The sequence below is a fragment of the Athene cunicularia genome, assembly GCF_003259725.1.
Source record: "Athene cunicularia isolate RWA chromosome 17 unlocalized genomic scaffold, athCun1 chr17_part1, whole genome shotgun sequence".
NCBI lineage: Eukaryota > Metazoa > Chordata > Aves > Strigiformes > Strigidae > Athene > Athene cunicularia.
The window spans coordinates 10,798,750-10,821,411 of NW_020799122.1; the positions used below are offsets into that span (position 1 = coordinate 10,798,750).

The 22,662-nt window shown below is 40.4% G+C and overlaps 1 protein-coding gene across 1 annotated transcript in view; it reads right to left on the reverse strand.

The window, feature by feature from the left end:
• The window catches only part of PNPLA7 (patatin like phospholipase domain containing 7), a 125,872-nt gene that overhangs the window by 53,162 nt on the left and 50,048 nt on the right, over nucleotides 1-22,662 (reverse strand). The window contains exons 20-24 of the mRNA XM_026860308.1: nucleotides 22,131-22,244; nucleotides 11,191-11,251; nucleotides 8,980-9,129; nucleotides 888-951; nucleotides 198-366 (exon numbers count right to left, since the gene is read on the reverse strand). Coding sequence (XP_026716109.1) covers nucleotides 198-366; nucleotides 888-951; nucleotides 8,980-9,129; nucleotides 11,191-11,251; nucleotides 22,131-22,244 — 558 coding nt within the window. The remainder of the gene's footprint in view (nucleotides 1-197; nucleotides 367-887; nucleotides 952-8,979; nucleotides 9,130-11,190; nucleotides 11,252-22,130; nucleotides 22,245-22,662) is intronic.

The window sequence follows — 22,662 nt, forward strand, 5'->3', positions numbered from 1 at the left end:
GGAGTCCCCAGGATCCCTGGAGGGGTTGAAGAGTCGGGCTGACCCAGCGCTGAGGGATCTGGGGGAGTTGGGAACCGTCAGGGTGAGGTTCACGGTTGGGCTAGAGGAGCTTCAAGGGCTTTTCCAACCAAGATGATTCTGTGATTCTGTGACCTGGACTATTAACATTGCAAATATGGGAAGGAGCTATTTCACACCTCTCCAACAGTAGGCTCCTGGTCTCCCAGCCCGACGATCAAGATGCAGTCAGCCTGCCGGATGCAGCGCTGAGTCCAGGGAGTAAGGGTGCTGTCTGCCTGGTAGAGCACGATACGGTGAATATCCTCCTGCTGTCCCAGCCAGCTAGTTAGTCGGTATTCATGGATACTGGGGACAGAAAAGGAAAATACTAAATTCAAATTGTTTTATACCATAGCTCCTAACCAAGTAGAAAGAAATGTTAAATAATCAAATCTTAATCAGGCACAAAATCCAAAGGGCAGAGACCTACATGTCTTCCTCATCCTGTCTAAGAATGTTAGCTGCTCACATTTCCAGGCTCATGCTTGCTTTATTTCTCTGTTATTTACACCACTGGATATACACACAGAGAAAAGAGGATGTAGTGACACCTAACTTCAATAAGACTTCCATGGCACCCCTCAGAATGAGTACACAATACCCACTTAAAGCAATTCAGCTCTTCCAATTTCACAAGTGGAAGTAACTACAGAAAAAAGAACCAGCATTTGTATGAAATACTCTTGAAACATTGTTGTCTCAAACACCTCGATGAGAAGGCACAATGTAGGTTAGAACACAGAATTTTATTCCGAAACACTGTATATTTATAACATCAGTATAGAATCTTTCTGCATTTTTTCGTAAGCAATAATGAGGACAGGTACCTATCCAGCGCAGCAGAACCAAGTCGCTGTTTGATGTTATCACTGGTGAGCAGCAAAGCAGGACCTGGAAGAACAAGAAGTTCCATATGTGAACCCCTGCTATTCAGCTCCTGACAAACTGTATAGAGAAAAATATAGCTATAACAAATGCAGTTCTGTGATTCTGCTCTGAAGACTGTGATGGAACTGTGGATTGATCAGGGTTGTTGTAGAAGAGCTGACACACAGCCTTCACAAAAACTGTCACACTTACCTACAATAACATCTTCCCATTCTCCATATTCCTAGAGCTGTTACTGCATTAGTTACAACCTACAAGCTCTCTTTTAGAGCATTCCCCAGTGTCATGTATGATGGCTGCTTCTACTGCAGCTGCATTTTCACAAACACAAGATGCAGAATATCATGTACCTTTTGCAACCACAGAAAGCCCAGGAATCTGGTTTCAAGGGAAAAAAAGCTATTTCGCTGACCTGTTGAAATACAGAGTTTATTCATCTTGCACTGAACCAACTCCCCAGATGAATCCTGAAGCTCTCTATAGCAGTACTACTTCTTATTCAACACACCAACAGGAACCCATACCACTACGAACCCCAAGGAGGAAGAGACTCCTGAATCTGCAGGGGACAGCCCGATTCGCACTACTTCCACTATAAAGAGAAGTGAATGCACACACCTGGCAACAACATTATACCAGAGATGAATTTTGGTGCACAAACTAGAGTGCCTGCAAGAAACCTTATTTTTCTTATCAGCAATTCTACTTCATCAGCAGCAATACATGCCACATGTGGTGGAGGTTGCAGAATAACAGCAGCTAGATACAAAAAAGCAAACAAAACTGAAGGGATTAACCTCATACCAGAAGAAAATATCTGTCTCATATAGAGAAATTCACATTTACAAAACATGAAAGAGCAGTCAGTTTCTATTAATATTTTCATTATGTAATCCTTCTTTTTTTCATTATTAAAATAACTGAAATTTATATACAAAATAACAAAACAACTATGTGAAGTCCCTCAAGGTACATAAAGCAGCATGGCTTAATGTGTTTATAAAAATTAAGGGACCACGAATGAACAACATGGTAAAAGGTCGCAATTTCACACTTAGATGCTCAAAAAGCAAAAGCCACCAATACAGTATCTGGAGCCAGCCGTCCTGACCTTCAGGGTCAACTCACTTCCCCCACAATGCTCGATTCCTCCTGCAAAGACTTTATTCTGTTTCAACACACTTTAGTGTTAGACTTGAACTCAGAAGTATAATTTTTCATCTTCTAGTTTCAAACATCCAAATAACGTTTGCTCTTTGTTACACTGGTGATGTAAGAAGAGCGAGCAAAAGTGGACAAAAATATCCCATAAGCAAAGACCAAAATATAAAAAGGAAAGCTGGTTAGAAAGCACAGAATTTAATTTCCTTATCCCTCAATAAAGTTTATAGCAGTTGGTTCCTATCAAAGCAACAAGTCCCATATTAGTTCATAAGCATTTCAAGAGCAAAACAAGTTGGCCTTTACTCCTGCATCTGTGCTGCTCCTCCTTTGTGCTTGTCTGCAGGGAACAGAACCAATGCTTGTGGGGCTTTTTACCAACTTATTTGTAACATTGGTAGATTCTTTGATCTGATTCACCATTCAGCCTCACAAACAGTTGGTCTAGCACAACACTGGATGGCACAAAGGGATTAAGAGAGGTCTCCCAGAAGAAATACTGATGACGCTGTATGTGATGAAGATGGCTTTTGAAAAAGCATTTAACAGCAGAGTTATCATTTGTGTTCATTAAAGTGTCGAAGCTCTCAGCAAAACAGAAATGATATGTAGACCAAATATTCTTCCAGGGTATGTGACTTACAAAGCTTTATGACAGTGGTGGAAGTTTAGTAGGTAAAGACAAACAGCCAGGAATGCAAAATGAGCCGAGGAATACAATAAAAATGTCAAGTAAGAGAGACTAACGCCAAGGAGGGAACAGCGTGCTCCACCTCTGCGTTTGCCTGCTGCCTCCCTGCACCCAGTCACTCAGATCCAAGAACATCAGCAAAGGAGCTTGGAGTGTACCACACTGATCTGCTGCACTGGGGCCCGTGCCCTAAGATGAAACCATGAAACACAGTGACTCTGTCAGCCAGAACACCTTGATACAAGGCGAGAGGCAGACTTCGTAGAGCTGGGTTAGTCAAGTTCACACACAGACATCCTGAATGGGGACAACACATCCCCATCAAGCATCAAAAGAGCCTTGGAGAGGCATATGTATTCAGAAACCATGTGCACTCACCTCACTTTCATATTTGGAAAAGAAGCATTTCACAGTACATGACACAAAGAAGCATGTGCACAGACACACAGCGGTGCCAGCCCCCTCCACACACCCCTCCACACAGGACAAAGACACCCAGACCCTTATTCACCCCAGCACAGAACATAGCGATGCTTCTAACTGAACCGACTCTGTTTTGTTTCAGAAATAACACCATCTGCGCTGCACTTCCAATTTCTAGCAAAGTCCCAATTAATCAACCATTAAACAACCCTCCATTAATGCGATCAAGAACACCAACATATGGGTTCTCATAAAACAGAATGACCAAAAGTGTTATTTAAACTAAACTGCTGAAAGCAACAAAATAATGAAAAAAAATAAAAATCACTCCAGTACATAGCACTGGAACAGCCACACCAGCAGGCAGGAGCAACCAAGACAACGTGGTGGCGCATCCTCAGCATGCGCTGTCATAGCTACACACCATCAGCACATGATGCTCTGGCTACACCTGACATCAGCCTTGCAGGCAATTTGCAGCTGCAGTTGGCATCATGAAAACATCCCTCCTTCCTCCAGCAGCTGCCTGCACCCTTCAGGGGCTGTTCTTTCTGTGGGATTAGACATGGGGTGAATAGCTTGAAGTTAAGAACATAGGAGAGGTGATATGAGGTAACATCAAATATTTATCTAAGCCCAACAGTGTCTCTCTGACTTCGACCAGCAACAGATTACTGGGAAAGAGTATTAGAGCAAGGAAAAAAATAATTATATTCTCTGAGCCTCCAGCAATCTGCAGTTCATGAATTTCTCAAGCCAGAGGTGGTGACTTTTAACAGCCCCTGGGGGATTTTTCTTTCAGCCAACTCACTGGGATTCTGAATCCCAGCTTTTATGCACTTCAGGTGAGAAAACTGCATAGCTTACCCCCAGGCAGAGAGGATCATGATTCACAGGGAAATCTCATGGAGCAGCTAAATTGGTACTCCAGAGTCATCTGTTTTTTCAGTACAGAACTACAATTCCGTGAAAGAGAAGCAAGGAGAAAAAACTGCTGGCAAATATCACAGGTCTAGTTAATTTTATCTTTTAGGAATAAAGGCACTCAAGGAAAGTGTGGAGACAGCCCTTCCACAAGGCTTCCAAGCTCAAGTCCTGCCCCAGTAAAGGGACATAAGCATCACACATGAGATATAAAACTCCTCCTTTCCCTCCAAAGGTGAGCATGATACTCACTTTGGTAATTATTTCCCACATAACATCAATTTCATAAGATATGCAGGAGTGGGAATACAGATATCCTAGTTCAAATCTAAAAAAAACATAGTCAAAGAGTTGCTGAAAGAAGTCAAGGAGCGACCTCTGATCCTTAGAAATGGTTGCAAATCCACCTCACCTGGAAAAAATACTGATACATCCAGTGCAAAAAGCACTGTAGAAAAATTTTAGCACAGAAAACTAACTTGCCTGGATTTCATCAGAAGAGGATTTATATTTGGCCTAATAAAAGTGTACAAAATTGTGTCAAAGAGACAGAAATGATTAAGTAGTTTGATATTCCAGTGTAGGAAGATCTCGGCCAGGAAAAAATATCAAGTTGTGTCAGGGTCCAGACACCACACTAAACACTTAACATTTAAATCTAATCTGAGTGTTAGGAGGGGAAATTCAGCCAGAACTACAATTAAAAGCTCCAATAAATTATTAGTAAAGATATTCCAGTGAGCTTCCCCATACATTATACATTTTTAGAAATTAAAAGAAAGCTTTTATTTAAAGGGCAGAAAGGAAGGAAGGAGATATATAAGTTGGATTTAAATCCCTCTCTACTTCAATGTGAAATTATGTACAATCAGAGAGCTCCCACATATAACTAGAATTCATATAATCATGTAATATCATTTAGCTGGTCTCAGTAAAGGAACAAAAAATTAGTTAGGCAAATACCTTTTAAAAATCTGAATACTGCAGAGGAGCTTTTTGATAAGAGATGTTCTTAGATCTACCAGGAGTAAGGGGAAAAAAATATTAATAATAAAAACAGACATCGCAAACATTGACCAGAATTCATCAGCACAGTTATCCTAACCTGAAACTTTTGCCCACCTTCATTTCATTACATTTCAGAAGTAGAAAATTCTGTCCCTGTTTTTTGGAAGTTTAATATTCTACATCCTCTTTTTTTCAGAGACCTAGACTAAGATTCAAAGAAATGGCTTTCACTCTGAAACACACAAGCAAACAGAGTGAGGAAGCAGTGATGTAGCCTCTGGTTCATCATGCTCTGCAGGACCTTCCTGCTCTCTCCTCAATGCTCAGATCATGTTTTACATTCATACCTGTCTCAAGATGAAGGCAGATTCGTGTAGAGTTACTGCCACCAGGTAACCAAGTAACTGCTTCACAATCCAGCTTTCAGCAGAGCAAACTCCATGGAAACATGAACATCCCTTAGTCTTTAACTGGGACACAATCACACTGTCCAGAAACAATATCTGAATTATGATAAGCCACAGAAACACCAAATCTCAAAGTAATCAGCACAACTTGGTGGAATAAATCTGTGGGTGGTACCATAGATTGATGCTCCCTGCATGCAGCATGCAAACACAACCTGGCCAGCCAGGCCAGTGTGCTCTGGGGCCCAGGAAATCCAGTATGGAGAGCAGCCTGGTCACACAAGGTGTTCCCATCACAAATTAAAAAAAATGAAATGAAATTAAAATATAATTAAACTCACACAACAGAATCAAGCAACCAAACCAGTAAGTCCTGCCTTGTTACAGGCAAAAGTGTTTTAGAGGGGGAAAAAAATAAAATTCTGAATACTTTTCCAATTCTATATTAATTCATGGCATTATGAAGCTTCCACTATCAGACTGAGATATTCTATTAGTCATTATTTTTATACTCCTTTAATAGGATGGAAGCAGTTAAAAATTACAAAAAAAAAAAAATCCTGTTAAAACAGATTAACCTGCAACCAGCTCCAACTCACAGCACTGCCAATAATGCCAGTTCCAGGAAAAGAAAAATCATCCTCTAATCTAATTTTGCAGCTTGTGTTACAACCCAGCCTGCATCCCAACCACTGTCCCCAGGGTGAGGGTCAGCCTGCAGCCAGGGCAGGGTGTTCCAGGAACGGCAGTAGCTGATACCTCATGATGATTCTTGCAGTGATCTCAGTATTGCTGCCCAGGTCCTCCTAATTTCTTCTATCCTCTTGACTCCAACCTGCAGCAAGGGGATTCGAGGCACCACTGCAATATTTATCTAAGTTAATATTACTAGGAGGAGTAAAGAATTTTTAACAACAATATCCTAAGTTGTAAAAGAAAGCTAAACCCAACTGCTTTTACCCCACATACTAAGACTACCCGTCACTGCTCTGGAACATATTTCAAGCCCAGAGCAATGACACAACATGGATCAAATATTAAGTCAAGTGTTACATGGCAACATCTGATTACAATTTATAATTAAAAAAAAAGTTGGCTCAAGAAAAAACAAAAGAATAAACAACAAAAGTATGCTAATAGCAGCAAATTTACCCCTTCTTTTCAAAATTAGGAACATACACTGGAAGAGACTTCCTTAAGAGAAAGATTTTCAATTAAGCCTTCTCAAGCATATTAAATAACACCTCTTATTTCCATAAATACATTTAAGGTCTAATCACAGTTCACATCCAAACCCCAGGTGCTAAATAGCCAGTCTGAACACTGGAAGCGGGTCAGCACTGAGGTGGCAGAGTCACAGAGCTCCAATCCACCAGCTGCTCAGCAAGGCCCTAACACAAATCTTTTCATGTAACATTTCAACTCCCCCACATGTAAAATGGACACAGTTCTAATAGGTGAGGTGAATACCAAGACAATCTAAAAATAAACTCAACTTTTGCTTCACAACACTGACTTTACTACTCCTTTCATTTTTTGATGCAAGAAATCAGAAGAAAAATCATTCCAAAACACAGTCCTTTTCTTATAGCAAAGCACCATCTGGCAGATTGCTCACAGCACTTTGTCACAACCCAGTAAGGAATACCCAAACAACTTACAGCCATACTACAAAGGAGAAAATACAAAAGCTACAAAAATGAACCAAAAAACAACCAACACAAGAGAATGCTGCTTCTGCTAAATTAAAAAAAAAAAAAAATCCAGCCTGCATGAAAAAACCATCTGCACTGTACAGTATGTACACACAGAGCAAAGCACTGGCAGGTTAACCACTGTCCCAGAGCGTTGTGGGGCTGAATAAGCAATAGGCTGACCCGACAAACAGAGGCTATCAAGGCCAGAGAGCTTGGGCTACCAGCTGTGTTTTGAACCATATGGCTAGCTGTGTTTTCACACAACACTTTCCTCTTCCCACTGCAGCCGTCTGCTCCATTTTGGCAAGAACTTCAGATGCCAAGGTTGTATAGTACCATCTATAGCTGCCAAGCACTACACAGACGTCAGTTTAGGCAAAGAAAAGAAAAAAGAAGGGTGAACGAGGAAAGGCCAAGTGATCATAACAAAACCCCTCCTTTGTCACCTTCTAGTTGCTTTCAAATAGAATGGTTATTTTTATTCTGAATAGTTCATCTACCTACTTAAGTTTCTGTTTGTTTTATTTAAAGGCTCCTAGTGCTGTCACACATCAAAACAAGCTGGCAACAATCCATAAGAAGTACCCATTAGCAAGATAGCTACAGCTGAGATCTGTGCTCTGTTATGGATATAAAATTCTTCTGCCACCTCAAAATAAGAGGAATCTTCAAACACCCACAAATTAGTTCTCACTGTAACACATCTCCACCATAAGCTGCACAAAACCTCATATTTCAAAAGTGTAAAGAGTTCAAGCGTCAACAGCTTTTTCGTGTGCCTGCTCACCTAGAAGATTTTTAAAGCAGAATAATAAGTGCCAGCTCCAGATACCCTTAAGGTCAAAATGGAAATAACCAATAAATGTAAGTGGCTATACCTCAAGGTTACCTTGTAACCTGTACTTTTCAAAATAATAAGCCATGAGATAGCAGACTAACAATTCATCAAAGGACTACAGGAGATTTACTCAAGAGATCTATGATAGCGCATGAGGATGAGAGGAGGATGTTCAGGAAATGTCAAACTGTAGTACTGAGCCTGAACTGAATTAAATACATGGTTTCATGAGCAAGTGGAACTTGCACACACAACTTCACCAATGGATAAAGCAGTTCATTACTCAGCTGTGAGCTGAATACATGGTTTTGTGACCACAAGACAAACAAAACAGTGACAAATGGGACGATGATTTAAGACTTCACTTTGGCCTTCCAGGGCCAACCTGGAACTCCTCTACAAGCCTCTTTCATCAAGGCTTATGCTTAACACTCATTGCACTACCTCAACAAAAGAAAACTGCACCAGAAATCCTTTGGTGGATGAAGCTGTACAATTGAGGAATCCTGAATGACTCTCACACATGAGAGAGAATCAGACTCTCAAACAGGCACCGACACTGGTGGGGGGATTTGTCCCCTGGAGTGCCTGCAGCCTTAAGAGTGCTGATGGCAGCCAAGGCAACAGGCCAGACAGATTGGACAATATTTCTGAGTCATTAAGGCCACAAAGTTTTCCACTAAAATTAAATGCACATTAGGCATGAGGACAGAGAAGCAAGAGGTCATGAAAAAGACTGATCCTGAGCGCTGCTGTACCACCCCCCCCTCCTAATGCAGCATGAATCCACCTTTGACTAATGACAGGTACCTGACCATACCTCTCCAAAAAGAGAAGCAGCTTTTATTTACCATGATGCATTAACATGCAAGCACTTCTTACCCACAGCGCTGAGAGCGTGCTTGAGCTCCAGAGTAAAAGCTGTAAGTGGCACCTCTTCAGACACTGGCATAACTGCTACTGTGGAGAGATTGCTGGCAGGATTTCCGGCATCCCACTTGCTACTCGAGCTGTGTAATCCAAGAGGATGACCTGTTTGAAAACAAAAAAAAATTGCCATCAGCCAACCCAGAAAGCTAGGTGTCATTTCATTGTTTTCAACTGCCAGGCAGCAAGGAAAGGATGGCTGAATTGCTTAACCTAAGATAAATATAATATCCTCCACATCACATTGAAGGAAAAAGTTCCCACATATTTCACTCATAAGAGGATGATGATCAGTTGCCACCATTTTTGGCTGCTGACATAGCCCGCGTGGGTAGAAGTTAGGCAATGTTAAAAACATCTGGATGCCAGGAACAGGTTAAATGCAATACACATTTACTTGACCTGTTAAGGACAAGATAAAAAGGCACTTTGAAGGGCCACAACTTTGAGACAGGCATTGATTTAGCCCGCAAGAGGAATTAGCTTAAACAACAAAGTTCCTATAGGGAATGTGTATCTCCATCTATTTCACTTCTCTCCAAGATGGGAAAATGTGGAGCTATACAGATATGTCCTTAAGAGTTTTAAAATAAAATATAGAACCTCTGAAGTAGCTGCAAAGTAACTGTGAAAGTACCTCCAATATAACATAATAAGCTAAGGACAAAGACTATTTTTTGACAGAAGCATGTGATACATATAATGAAAATCTTCACAGATAGCTTAGCTCGTGAAAAGAACAATGATAGAGGTGTTCTACAAATGGTTCTTTTTATACTATTTTCTTCCTCTTTAACTAAGCCTTCTCAGACAACCTTACTTTGCTGCTAACACTAATACTCAGCTCTCAGTACACAATAAACTTATTGTCATCTAAGTTAGGGTTTAACATCCTGCTTATCTTATTTCACCCAGCAAAGGCCTAAGATGCACCATTAAGATGAATTATTGAGATGGACATATGGAAGTACTTGATATGAAAACTCATTCAAAATCTATATGCAGGATCAACAGTACGCTGCAGGACACAAAGAAATATCAGAGAAACTTTTTTCTAGTATGTTCAGTGATTGAGTTATTCATTTCAAGTCTTCTAAAATAGCTCTGTACAGCACATTACATAGTTTTCCACTCTTTTTGGTGATCTTCAAGACGACATTTGTAGGTTCAAACAAGGTACACATCACAGCTCAACTCCTTCACCTCCACCAGTCCTTCCTTCCTCAGAACTTCAATGGAGATTCTCTCACTGAACTCCTATTACTGACACTGATTTTCCTCCCACTTCCTCCAGATTGCAGATCGTCCTCTTTCCCAAGCAGTTTGGACTCTGCCCTAAGCCACAAAGGCATTTCAGCATGCACAGAAGCTTAAGTACAATTATCAGTAGAGATTTGTACACAACTGATTATGCACAGAAAGCTGGGCATGTAAAGGAAGAGCAGACTTTGAGGTTCACTCCACAAGACTGCTCTGAAACATGAGCCAGCTACCTTTTTTCAGTCTCCTTTGAATACTGCAAAAATAGTAATAAAATTTTAAAAACTCCAACCAAACAACAAAAAAAAAATCAACCAACCTTCAACAGCAAAAAACCCCACAAGACTCTCAGTAGTTAACATGCATCTGTTTTCTTTTAAAAGCTGCTCAGGAAAATTTGGAAAATTTCTTCCTACTCACTTCAATCAGTAAATACACTTTGTTTGGCCTCTGCCACATACGCAAAGCTTAAGAACCAATCCATAGCAGACCATTTCCTCTCAGACAATTCATTAAGATAATGCAAATACAGACATATTAAGTCAGACTACATGCAGATGCCACTCAGCACGATTATCTGATTCAAGTCTATTACAGCTGCTATTTCCAATGCTCCCTTTGAGCTCTTCTCTTGCAAGAAATTAAGGAAATTTCACCACACATATGCAGCAGTACTTTTCTATCTCAATTGCAAATCATTCCATTCCCACACTTAATTAACTATGCTCCGCCAAAAAAAAAATTGTACAAACATATATATATAAAATCACCATTCACTTGTGACAACAGCTAAAATATTTAGCAACGAATTCTTTTTTCAATTATGCACTTTCCAGATTTAACAGATTTACTCTAGCTCCAAGGAAGCACCAGCATCAATGGGAGTAGCCAAGGAACAAGTCTTACCTCCCTGCTGAAGACTGCCAAGAATCTTCTCGCCCAGCAAGTGAATAAGTCTAGTCACAACCTAGCAATGGGAAAGAAAAAGAAAAGAAACAAACGTACAGGCAGAATATACTAAAAATAGTGTATCTAAATGGATACTTTCAAACTTTTGTAAGAATTTATATTAAGTTGAACCATACAGAGACAACCATACAACCATAGCTTCTTTCCTGACTGTAATGTATGGTGAGTGTTCATTTGTCTGGATTTGTTTTACCTTATTGTACTCTCATATAGAAAAACAAGAAAACAAAATAAAACCAAAAGAGGCAGTATTTAACTTGCTTTGGGAACAAAAGAAAAAAATCCAATTATTTTGGGAAAGATGTCAAATTGCATTTTTAGTTCTGCTTATTTCTCTCAGCAGCGTACTTGCACCTCTACGTCACTCTCACTCTTCAGTGGCTCTTGCACACCTCCACCTTCCGTAGCTACTAAAAGGCTCAGAAAGTTTCAAGCCTGTACTCAAACAGATCCCACACGCAATCTTGGTTTCATCTGACCCCCTGTGAATTTGTTAATGTTTACAGGAACCAATTTCAGACATCCTGAATAAAAGCGAAAACACACTCTAAACACTTGCAGAATCAGAACAAACTATCTAAGAAATTGCTTTCCCCCTCAAATTATGTCTGCGTGGTACCTTTGAAGAGACAGATTTTTTCCCAGGTTTTTTTCCAACAGAACTTACATGGATATAAACCAATATTCCAATAGCCAAGCTTATCTGAAAACTGACAAGCTTATCTCCAACATTAACAACCAATGATTCCCAACAAGTTGTGTAGCAGAGGACTAATAATTATAATACCAAGGAGTGACAGACTTGGAAAACGCATCATTTATTCTGAAAAGCTCTGTGCTTTACCAAATGAGGAAAAAAAGATATTTAAATGCATTTAAGAATTAATAGAGCAATCATTAGATACTCTCCTCCAAACAAATAATTCAAGGTCAAAATAACTCTAATCTCCAGGAGGAAATTAAAAAAAAAAAAAACAAAACCACCACAACAAAAGTTCTCCAAACTCTTAACAAGCTAAACAATCAGCAGCAAATGGCTGCCTTGGATTTTGGACAAACACACACACAGTTGCTATAAGAACAGGCACTTGATGATGCATCTTTCAAATAAAAGAAAGTAGGCATTAAGAGAGGTCAGCATGCCCATCAGAATCATTTATACATCCTGCTTAAAAAAACCCAAACCAATAAATTGCCCTAGACTATGAAGCTCCATAGCTTTAACAAGCACCAATATTTTTTAAGCATCTGTAAGAAGGGAGAAAAGCAAACAGGGAAGTTTCCAACACAGTGTGACTTAGAGCAAGGAGTAAGAGCTAAACAAAGTTCTTTCCATAATTTCTGTCCCATAGTCACAACTTCAAGTTCCTAAAGATGCCACTTCAACCATCTCCTCAGTGATCCAAGATCAACTTCCTTAAAGTTTCTCTTATTTGCACCACCAGCACACACATGTTGTCCACACCCGCTTTGCCGAGGGTGCCGATGTAGCACGACTGCTGCCGCCAAGGAGAGGCTGTGGAACAGCAGCAGCTCCTGACAGCAGGTAGGCTCTCGGCCTCCTTCTTGATCCTGGAATCTCTGACAGGATCTAAAGTGCTTCCATTTGTCCAAAATATAACAAGAGCTTGTTGCTACTTTACCACCACCAAGATCTGTGGTTCTGAGACTCAATAAATGGCGCTGGATGTAGAAAATTGCCCCAACTACAGGGAGCAGGGAGGAAAAGAGGGAATTCTCAATAAAAATTGTAAGATCGATTGTCCTTCCTAAGGGAGATAACCTGCTTCTCAAGAGTGTTCACTATACCCAGCTCACATGCATTCACCTAATAACCTGTATCTGCACACTAGGACTTTCCTTAAGCTGTTTTGGAAGGTGTTATGAACATTTTACACTCCTGAACCACTTCAAACGTCAGAATTTTAATTACTTACTAAGACCATCTCCTGTATTTAGGACTTTTTCTGCTTTTTAGACAGCTAAGGAGAGCTCCAGCTAAGCTAAAGAAAATGTCCAAGGTTAATGACAGAACTAAGAATAGAACCTATTGGCCTCATTTTCCAGTTGGCTGCTCCTATTACCGGGAAATATTATTTGTTTTGTTTGTTAGAGCAAACCTTACAACCTTGGTACATATAGATATGGAAAAATTATTTCCCCGGTGACTTTGTAAGACAAGCAAATTGCTAACCATAACAGGATGAGTCACTCTGTCGCAGTCATAGCAACGTCGAAGGAACATCAATTTGGGATCAGAGCTAAGAACTGGCCTGAAATTTCTTTGTAGTTTTATATCACATTCTAAATTTTATTTCACAAAAATCCAATATTTTCCTTTAAAAGAGACCTGTCAATCTGAGGGAGAAGTCAATATAAACCACATCTCCCCATTGACAACAAACCCAACCTTCAATGATTGACCTACACCCACTACTGTGCAGGGCAGCCAGAGCAGCTCTCACCAAATTCAGTACAACTGAGGGGAATTCAAAACCGATAGACAAAAAAAAAAAAAAAAAAAGTTTTCCAAGCACATTTATTCTAACCCCTGCAGAAACAGTGCACAATAAGTGCACAGCTCAATGTAGCCCAAGAGACTATGACAAAGAAGGCAGGGGACCCAGAAGAGGATGTGGGGTGGCATGGAGTGGGCTGGTTTAGCCTGGGGAAGGGAGGAGGAGGAAGCAGCAAGCACAAATCAGCCATTGGACTAGGAAGTCTTGGACAGGGATTGAAGGAAAACAGAGTTATTCCAAGCGTGCCTGGAGGAGACGGAGGCAGGAGAAAGGCAGGTAACAGGGCACTAGCAGTCAGGTACCTTGGCCCAGACATCTGGGCTGTGATTCTACCGTCACTTATTCCCACCCTACCCATTTAGCTGTATTTCATAGGAAAAGCTCTGGGAATTGGCAGCAAGGACCTGAGCAGAGGGGGAAGGCAAGAACTCTGGCAGTGCTGCTGGGAAAACCTGGAAGAACCAGCGAGTTTCCAATATTCCAGACGTGCAGCGTGCCATAGAGCCTCCAGCACTGCCCCAGCACAGCTAAGCCACTGACCGACCAGGTACTGTTTTCCCAAAAGTAGGCAAACCTTCTACTACCCCCTCCCTCTCTCATGCAAACACCAGTCTTTCCCAAGCACAGTGATAGAAGAGTGCAGAGCAATTCCCAGACATCTGTACGTGCAAAATTGTGTCATTTCCACGATGTCACTGTCGCCCAGGGCTAGACAGCCTACACAGTCTGGTGTACTCATCCCTATGGCACATCCTGGATTTTACAGTCTCTTCTAGCACCCAGCCCATCAAACACATACCCTGCTCTCCACAGGCACCGAGTTGCAGCCCAATCCACTGGCACAGAATTAGGTGGTTTAGATTTTAAGGCCTGAAGAAAAATCTGCACTGCACGGCAGTGAGTTGGAGTCCAGACTTCTAGAAGGCTTCTAAACTGGGCAAGAACATTAATTGCCTGCAAAATAAATGCAACTCTTTGACCCCTTGTACTAGGGATAGAGCCAAACTTGGTTTAATTTGTGAGGAAGTTGAATTTACCACTCCTCACGACTTGAAACCACACTAGCAGTGCACAAATCCTGCTCAGATAATCACAGTTAACCTCAACAATAACGAGAAGCAGAGGTATCGATTAGGCACTCCTGTTGTAAGGCCAGGTGTGAACTGTTGAAATTGCCATGCTGCAGGTTAAGCTTGTCCTTGTGAAAAGGAGCACACTTTCCTATCTGCTGCTACCACCTCAAGCTGTGAAATGACTCAGAAAAGTCACAGGGCTTTGACAGCAACCTATAAGGTTTCCAGTTCAAGTCTGGGCTCTGGAGCCATGGCTTGCTTGGGTGGTAAAGATGGCTGAATGAACTTTCAAAAAAAATCCCCAAAGCAACCAAAAATCCACTCGTGCTTATGCAAAAGTTTTTTCAGACCAGAAGGAAGAAAACTGACCTTACAGGTCTAAAAAACTGAGTATACCTCCATCTCAAAACCTACTCAAGATTCCAGGTGCATCAGTATTATTCTCCAAAAGCATAAAAACCTCTCATGCTCTCACAGGCACTACTACAACCATAATTTCTTAACACTTGTCCCAGAGTAGGACATTCAGTTGAGACACACATTTTACAAGGGAAATAAAATGTTCCTCCTCTTCCTCCCACCTACTCACCTTTTCAGATTAACTCACCAGAAGACTTTTGTGCAGGGCAGAACAGGATAAAGAATATTTCTTTCTCAAATGGCATTAGAGAGCACTTTCCTCAGCACAATTCCACCCCTCTGACCCACTTTACCACTTAACACCTCCTCTACCTAGAAACATGTTGTCTTCCCAGCTGTTTCTGAGTAAGCTCCATCCTCAGTAAGAACCACTGGAGCCCTCTCAGCAGCCTCCAATCCCCCCAGCTCCCTCATATTGAAAGTTTGTTCTGCATCTGCTACAGAGAAGGCTCTGGGAAACCATTAATTTTCCCTCTGCTTAACTAATGTTAAATTACTTAACAGACCTGCAGCTTCTGCATTGCAGGGCAAGGACTAAACTTCACATTCAAGGGGACTGTATTTGCTTACTTTAGGATGACTAATTCCAGTTTCAAAACAAACGTCCTTCAAGGATGAGGCCAGGCAGTATTACAGCTCTGCATCACCCGCCAGCAATGGTGCAAACGCACAGCTGACTGCTCCATCCATCTCAGGTCTTAGGTGTTACCCTGAGCACCACTTGCTTCACAGCTCCTGTAATTCTCACACCAAGTGTCTATGGTCACTCTGCAGCAGTGTATTTCCTATAATCTGTTTAAACATTTCAACCCATTAAGCACACTTAGCTAATCTTCCAAGGCTGGGTTCCAGTTAAAGCTTTTGTTCCTCTTCAACTGTGAAACTTAAGAGTTGCTTTACAATAATCCCTTTTGAGAGTGATTTTCATGAGAATTCAGTTGTAAAATACTTTCCTGTGGATATTTATTTCATTCTGTGAATAGTACGGATTGCTTGACAAAATTATTATCTGCTAACAGATAAAGATAATAACAAAGCCTTTTCCCATCTTAACTAACATTCAAAGCAGCTGATATTTAAGTAAGTCATGAGAAAACTTGACAAAAATCTACACCAATACCCCAAATCACAGTAACAACTAATTCATCTAAGAGATACTGTGTAGTGCAAATCCATTTTTATTACAACAGGAGAAACGTACATAAGAACAAAGTCTGTTCTGATCCTCTCTAGTGGATCCTCTACTGTCACCCAGACCCAAAAGAATACTATTCTTGCAGTGAACAAGGTGGCTTAGCAAGCGAGCTAAGGGCCTTCTCCAGTGACTTAGAAGTTTAAAAATAAGATACTTAATAGTTAAGCCTTTAAAACTCCAAATCAGTCATCCAGTAGGCCACCTTTAAGTTAAATATATTAAATAACAACTTATTGATGCCTTCACAGCAGAGTACTGTAGACCCTCACATACATATGCGATTTAAAGGACATGTAAAAGGGCTTTCTACCGCACAGAGACCCAGTGTGAATAAGCTCACATGGAAAACAGGGCTGCCAAGGGTTTTCTATTCTATGAAATAAATGCAATTGGGATAAAATAGTAATAACAGCCATTTTACCTATACAAATTCACATAATAGCAGGCTCATTTCTGTGGAGTTCTTCCCCGGAGCTGAAATTATTCTCTACCAGCTTTCTTAAGGGGTTTTTTTGAGGGACAAGGGAGGAGGAGAGGTAAATTAGATCCTCAACTTGAATAAAATCGTGGCATTATTGAAGCTTTACATGGCCACAGATCAGATAAAACACTCTGCTTGTCACAGAATCAGGAAGCTTAGCAAGGGGTCTCCGATTAAAAACTTCTGACAGTTTGAGAACCGCTGCCGTGACAAAGCAAATCTTAAATGCTCACTTGCAACCATTTCTGGCACCTTTACAAATGCTGCTAATGCATACAGAAGAACTGAAGCTTTATCCTGGGGCTGTTTGAGCTTCTAACACTCGTGATCAATTGTGTCTTGAAGAAAAATGTCATTCTCGCATCACTGCTATGACTAAGCACTCATTCCTGCCTGCCTCATGTCGGGCAGCTACAGTCAGTGACCACGCTTCCACTAAACATTTTTCTTCTTTTCACATCCACTTCTCCTACTGTCAAGGAAAACTTATTTTAATGGTCCATGAGAACAAATACAGAAAAATCTAGAAGCATGGCCTCTCCTGACCTATTCCAGAGTGCCACATCAAGTTTAAATAACGTGGTGCACAATATGCACAATGCCTGAGGGAAGCATTTTGAAAAGAGGGCACATTACCAAACTCACTTTGTAAGACAGATAACCCTTGGGAAGGCTCCATACACTTCAGAAAAGCTCTGGTTAAAATACACATAGATAGCAAGACTCACTGTTCAAGATAGATGAGAGTTCTGAATATATTTAAAGCCCAAGGGCAGACTCAGAGAATTGAAAGAAAGATGAAGAAAAACTCTGTATTCTTTAGCATGCATTTCTAGCATGCAAAAGGTTGTCTTACAGTTCACCTCCCCACAGCTCCTAAGCAATTTCTCAGTGCAATTTCCATCAGTTACAGCAGGTCTAAATTTCAAGTTAGAATTATAAAAACAAATCTCAGCTCAGCAGAGGAAAAGATAATCTATGAAATGTGATCCAAATTATACACTGATGTTAGAACATCTCTAATCTGTTCACAAATTCTGCACTCTCGCTACTGCTTCGAAACTGCTTTGCGGTGCCAAAAATCGTGAGCTGATTCTCTGTCCTACTTTTCAGAACTGAAGGCAGTGATGAAAATAGAAAGAATCAATTCCCTTTCACTCCTGCAAGCTGAAAAGCTTCAAGCAGCACCAGAAGCAAGCACGGAGGCTGTCAGAGGAGCAAATGCTCTCGTTGGCTGAGTGCCCTGACTGCTATGCTGGAGAGCTGTGGCCCTCAGGCATGAGTCCTGAGAAAACAAAGGAGTTTTGCACGGTGCACCACTTTCAATTAGGAATCTCCAGGATGCCATATCCAGAGTGACTCGAGGTTGGGATCCTTTCCTTAGAAGCTAGATGTAAAGTTGACTTCTGCAGACTGAGAAGGATCTAGAAGTGCACATCTCATTTTTGGGCACATTACGCTTAAATTTTGTCTGTTACTTATAACTGAGATTAGACTCCCCATGCTCACCCATCTGTTTCATCCCTCAAAATAACAGGAGTTATAGTGGGTCACAGCAAAGATCCAGTATCCTGCCTCTGACAGGACTAAAGCAGATGCACAGGGGGAAGACAAAACAGAGGGCAAGCATACAGTGCTTCCAAGGATCAGCTGTGCAACCTTTCCAGATTATACATCGCAGCTCAAGGAATACAAATTACTGTACAGACTAATAGAGTATTTCCCTCATCTCACATTGTGCTCACTGGCAAGCACCACCCACATCTACAATTTTCTTACCCATCAGGTAATATTTTCTTACAATGCATTCCACAGTTGGAACACTTTCTGGATCATCTACAAAAATACCATGAGTGGTGGAAAGTATGTAAGATGAAACACAGAAACATTCAGGTTGGAAAAGACCCTTGGGATCATCCAGTCCAACCATCAGCCCGACTCTATGAAGTCCCTCCACGAACTCCTAGAATTAAAGGGTTCTTCATCCTTGACTGGAAATAGTAAAGCTCAAGGGTAACTAATTGAAAGGGTATTTCAGCCTCAGGAACTGCCCAGTTCTTGGCTATATACACACACTATTTAGGCTCTACAGAAGCTGCCAGTAGGAACACCAAAACAAAAGCAATTCTCCCTGGTGTGGGATTCCTCTGAACGAAGAGTGTATTTCACCTGACTCAGGGGACAAGCACCAGTGTTTGATCACTATTCCACCAAGTGACTCAGGTTAACTTAACCTTACCAGTCAGTAGGGGAGCACACTGTTTGATAGAGGCAGAGATCCTTTTTTTCCCCCTGAAAGATGGTTTCCTGGTTTGCAGAAGACTAAGAGGGAAATCTTCCATCACACTGCTGAATCACAACCTAGCTCTTGCCATCTAGTCAATTATTTCAAAACTATTGCACCTGCTGTCCCTTCGTTACTTTATTACTTCTGGTTAGATGGGGAAAACATCATAAATCCTGTATATAAATCACTCTACTAGAAAAATGGGAGAGAAAATAGGACAGCGAAAGTTCATTCAGCCCATCCTGCTCAACACTAAACGCTACCTTAAACATAGTTTTTAAAGAGGTTATAAAAGCAAGTAACAATATTTAAGCCTTCCTAGGGAGTAGAATCAGCTTTTTCTTAACATCCAACTGCTGCAGTATCAGTACACCACCATTTGCTCTATTCCAATATGGCGAGTAGCTTATGGCCTTTCTATCAGAAAACAACTTGATATATTTGAAAATAGCTACTGTGTCTTCCCTTAACCTTTCACAGTCTTTTATAGCTTAATATTTCTAAACACCAGTCAACAGCCTTTTTGTCCTCTAGATTCCTCTAGACTCTCTTCATTTGGTCTGCCTCTTCCTTCAGACGTGCTGCCACAGGCTTATGCTGAAGCTTTTCCAATATCAGGGAGAACGCAAGGATTTCTTCACACCAAAAAGCATTCTGTCAATGTCACAACTGCATGTCAGTGTCTAGGCATGGTCAGCTTTTGATCTTCTAATGCCTGGATTCTTTCTCTAAGAAACAGCTACACAGACCCTTTTCTCTGTATGCAATTTATTAGTTTCCAGCTCAAAAACTTCTTTCCAGTATACTCCTTTAACTTTAAAGTTGACTTCGTACTGTCCACTTGACTTCAAACCTTCTACCCTATTGTTTTCCTCCGACACTTCAATTTCCCTCACTTCTGTCCTTCCTCTCTTATCTGATTGACCTAACAGACAAAATAAGACGACACAAGAACTTTGAGATCATATAAAAAAAATATTTTATCTTAGGTTCGTAAGACAGTCTGAACGCATTAACCACATAAGTCCCCTGCTTTCAGTCTATTTTACACCCTCTTTCTATTTCTAATGCTTGTTCTAAAATAATCCAACAGCAAAATGCAAGCTCTCACATTTTTGATACTAGTTTAACATCTATTTAAGGTTTGGAGATCTCAAACAGCAGCAAGAACGTGTTCTAACAACCTTTTCTGCAACACATTTTTTTAAAAAGATCTATTTTAGCATTTCATTTCATTGCAACTAATTAGCTAAACTATATGCAACTCTAGAGAAAACTAATTCCATATTCAAAAAGGTCAGAACAGACATGGGAAGACATGTGAACTCTGTTACAAATAAATGTTTTGAATTGTACTATAAATGTAACACTCAAGCTCAACCTTAACTGCAAAGCAAAAAGATTCACATCTCCACAGAGAGCACTCTTCAGGGGAAAACAATTCTGCCAACTGATAGAATAGGAAAAGGGAAGAGAGAGAAGACACTGAAATCAATTCTTGCCCCAGACAAAAAGGCAGAATTAGAACACAGCCTTTGCTCAGATCAACATTCAAGGCATTAATAAATGCTAAATATTTAGTGCTTACTAGTAATTTACAGTTTAAATGTCTACAAGTAACATTTAAAATCATCCACTACGTAAGAAGAAAGGTGGTTTTAAATTCCACCTGGCTCATTTCCTCACTTCTTGATCAGTCACAAGGAGAGTGATATTTAAAAGGGCAACTCAAGACAGGATGCCATGCTGTCGGTACCCAGTCTGGGGCTAGTTATGTACAGAAGTTGCAAACTGCTATCTGTTCATAAATCTGGGCAGGAAATCTGTTACATTAAATAGAGAAGAACAGACTTGGAGGACTATTCAAGAGACATCCAGAGAACAGGAGTGCCTTGACAACCCACAGCATAAGTTCAGAAACATTTAAGCAAAAATAATGCTTAGGCAGAAACCAGGAAGATTATTTTTTATTGACTTAACTTCTGAACACTTACTGCAATGGTGAAATTATCCTAGCAATAACACAGACAAAACCCCACAGTTTTTGTAACATGGGAATGCATGAATACAGGCATTATATTATACAGTTAAAAAATTCAAAAAAGTTATTATGTATCCTAAGAAAGTAAAAGTATTTTAATTAGATTTATTACTTTTGCAAGGGTTTTAAAGAAATCTGGTAAAATAAGTGTAGGCCTTAAAAGACAGCAAAAAGAAAAATCAGAAATAATTTAAAGTAACAGCATTAAAGAACTGCCTTTAAGGCTAGTGCAATGATTTAGTGCTTAGTATAATGTCCCTGATGCATTTAGTGACAAAAGAATTAAATTGCAAGTCTGTCAGTCTCCAGATTTGCAGGAGAGAGGTATAATGTCAAGTGAATTAAAGAAGATGGATGATTTGGTGGATTCAAAGGGAGCAATCACAGCCTTCAGGACACGGACAGATCTGACAGTTACAGAATGAGGACTGACAGCCTAAAACACAAGGAAGAGGAAAACCAACCCTCAAATATCAATGCTCTGGAAATAAAGGTACATGTAACCAAGTGCTGACTTTGAGTCCCAGTGAGCAAGACAAATGAATAACAACATTTTAAAGTTATTTTACAAGTCAAACTTTCATTTACTATCAATAGGACTAAGTGATTTCCACCTTGCTAAATATGCATGGTCTGCATTTAGCATGAACTTCTTCCAGATACACAAACCATCTCTGCAATAAAACATGTTAAAATTGATTAGAAGATAAAGGAAGAGATCAGATTAGGAAGGTAAAAAGAACAAAATATTTTCTCAGTATGCATCAATCATACAAACAACCCAGAAGACTTTGTGCTAATGGGAAGTTTTAGCTCCTCAGACATCTTTTGAGATGGACAGAAAATACTTTGTTTTCTTACCTGGGGGAACTTGCGTTTGATAGATGTCAGTGCTCCCTCTGGGAGTTTGGCAAGTTCTGAGTCTCTGACCGCATGTACTGTTGTGGCTCTAGGTTGATGGGTTAATGCCTCTACCTGAAAGAGTTCATAGCCAAAACATTAAAGGTAATTCCCAACATGTCGCAAAACTCAAATCTCAGGATGAAGAAAGTGAACAATTCCCAAGAACTGGACTGTCATACTTGTCGCTCACAGACAACATTATTTTCCGCCACGGGCACTTACAGAGGATGGTACCAAAGGCACCTCCACCTGCAACAAGTATTAGAGTCTATTTAACCCCAATTTCTCAGGCACATCCTCTGCTATCAGACAGCTGTAGTTTTTCACAGAACTAGAACCCACAGCAGCGTATAGACAGAATTACAAGAGAAAGTTTTGTTTGAGCTCTTGCAAGCTCTCACACACATCTCCAGAGTGAGGATCAGAACTGCTTTTAATGCTTGCCAGAACAGAGGCACACAATGAGCTCACCATCACAACAACACATCTT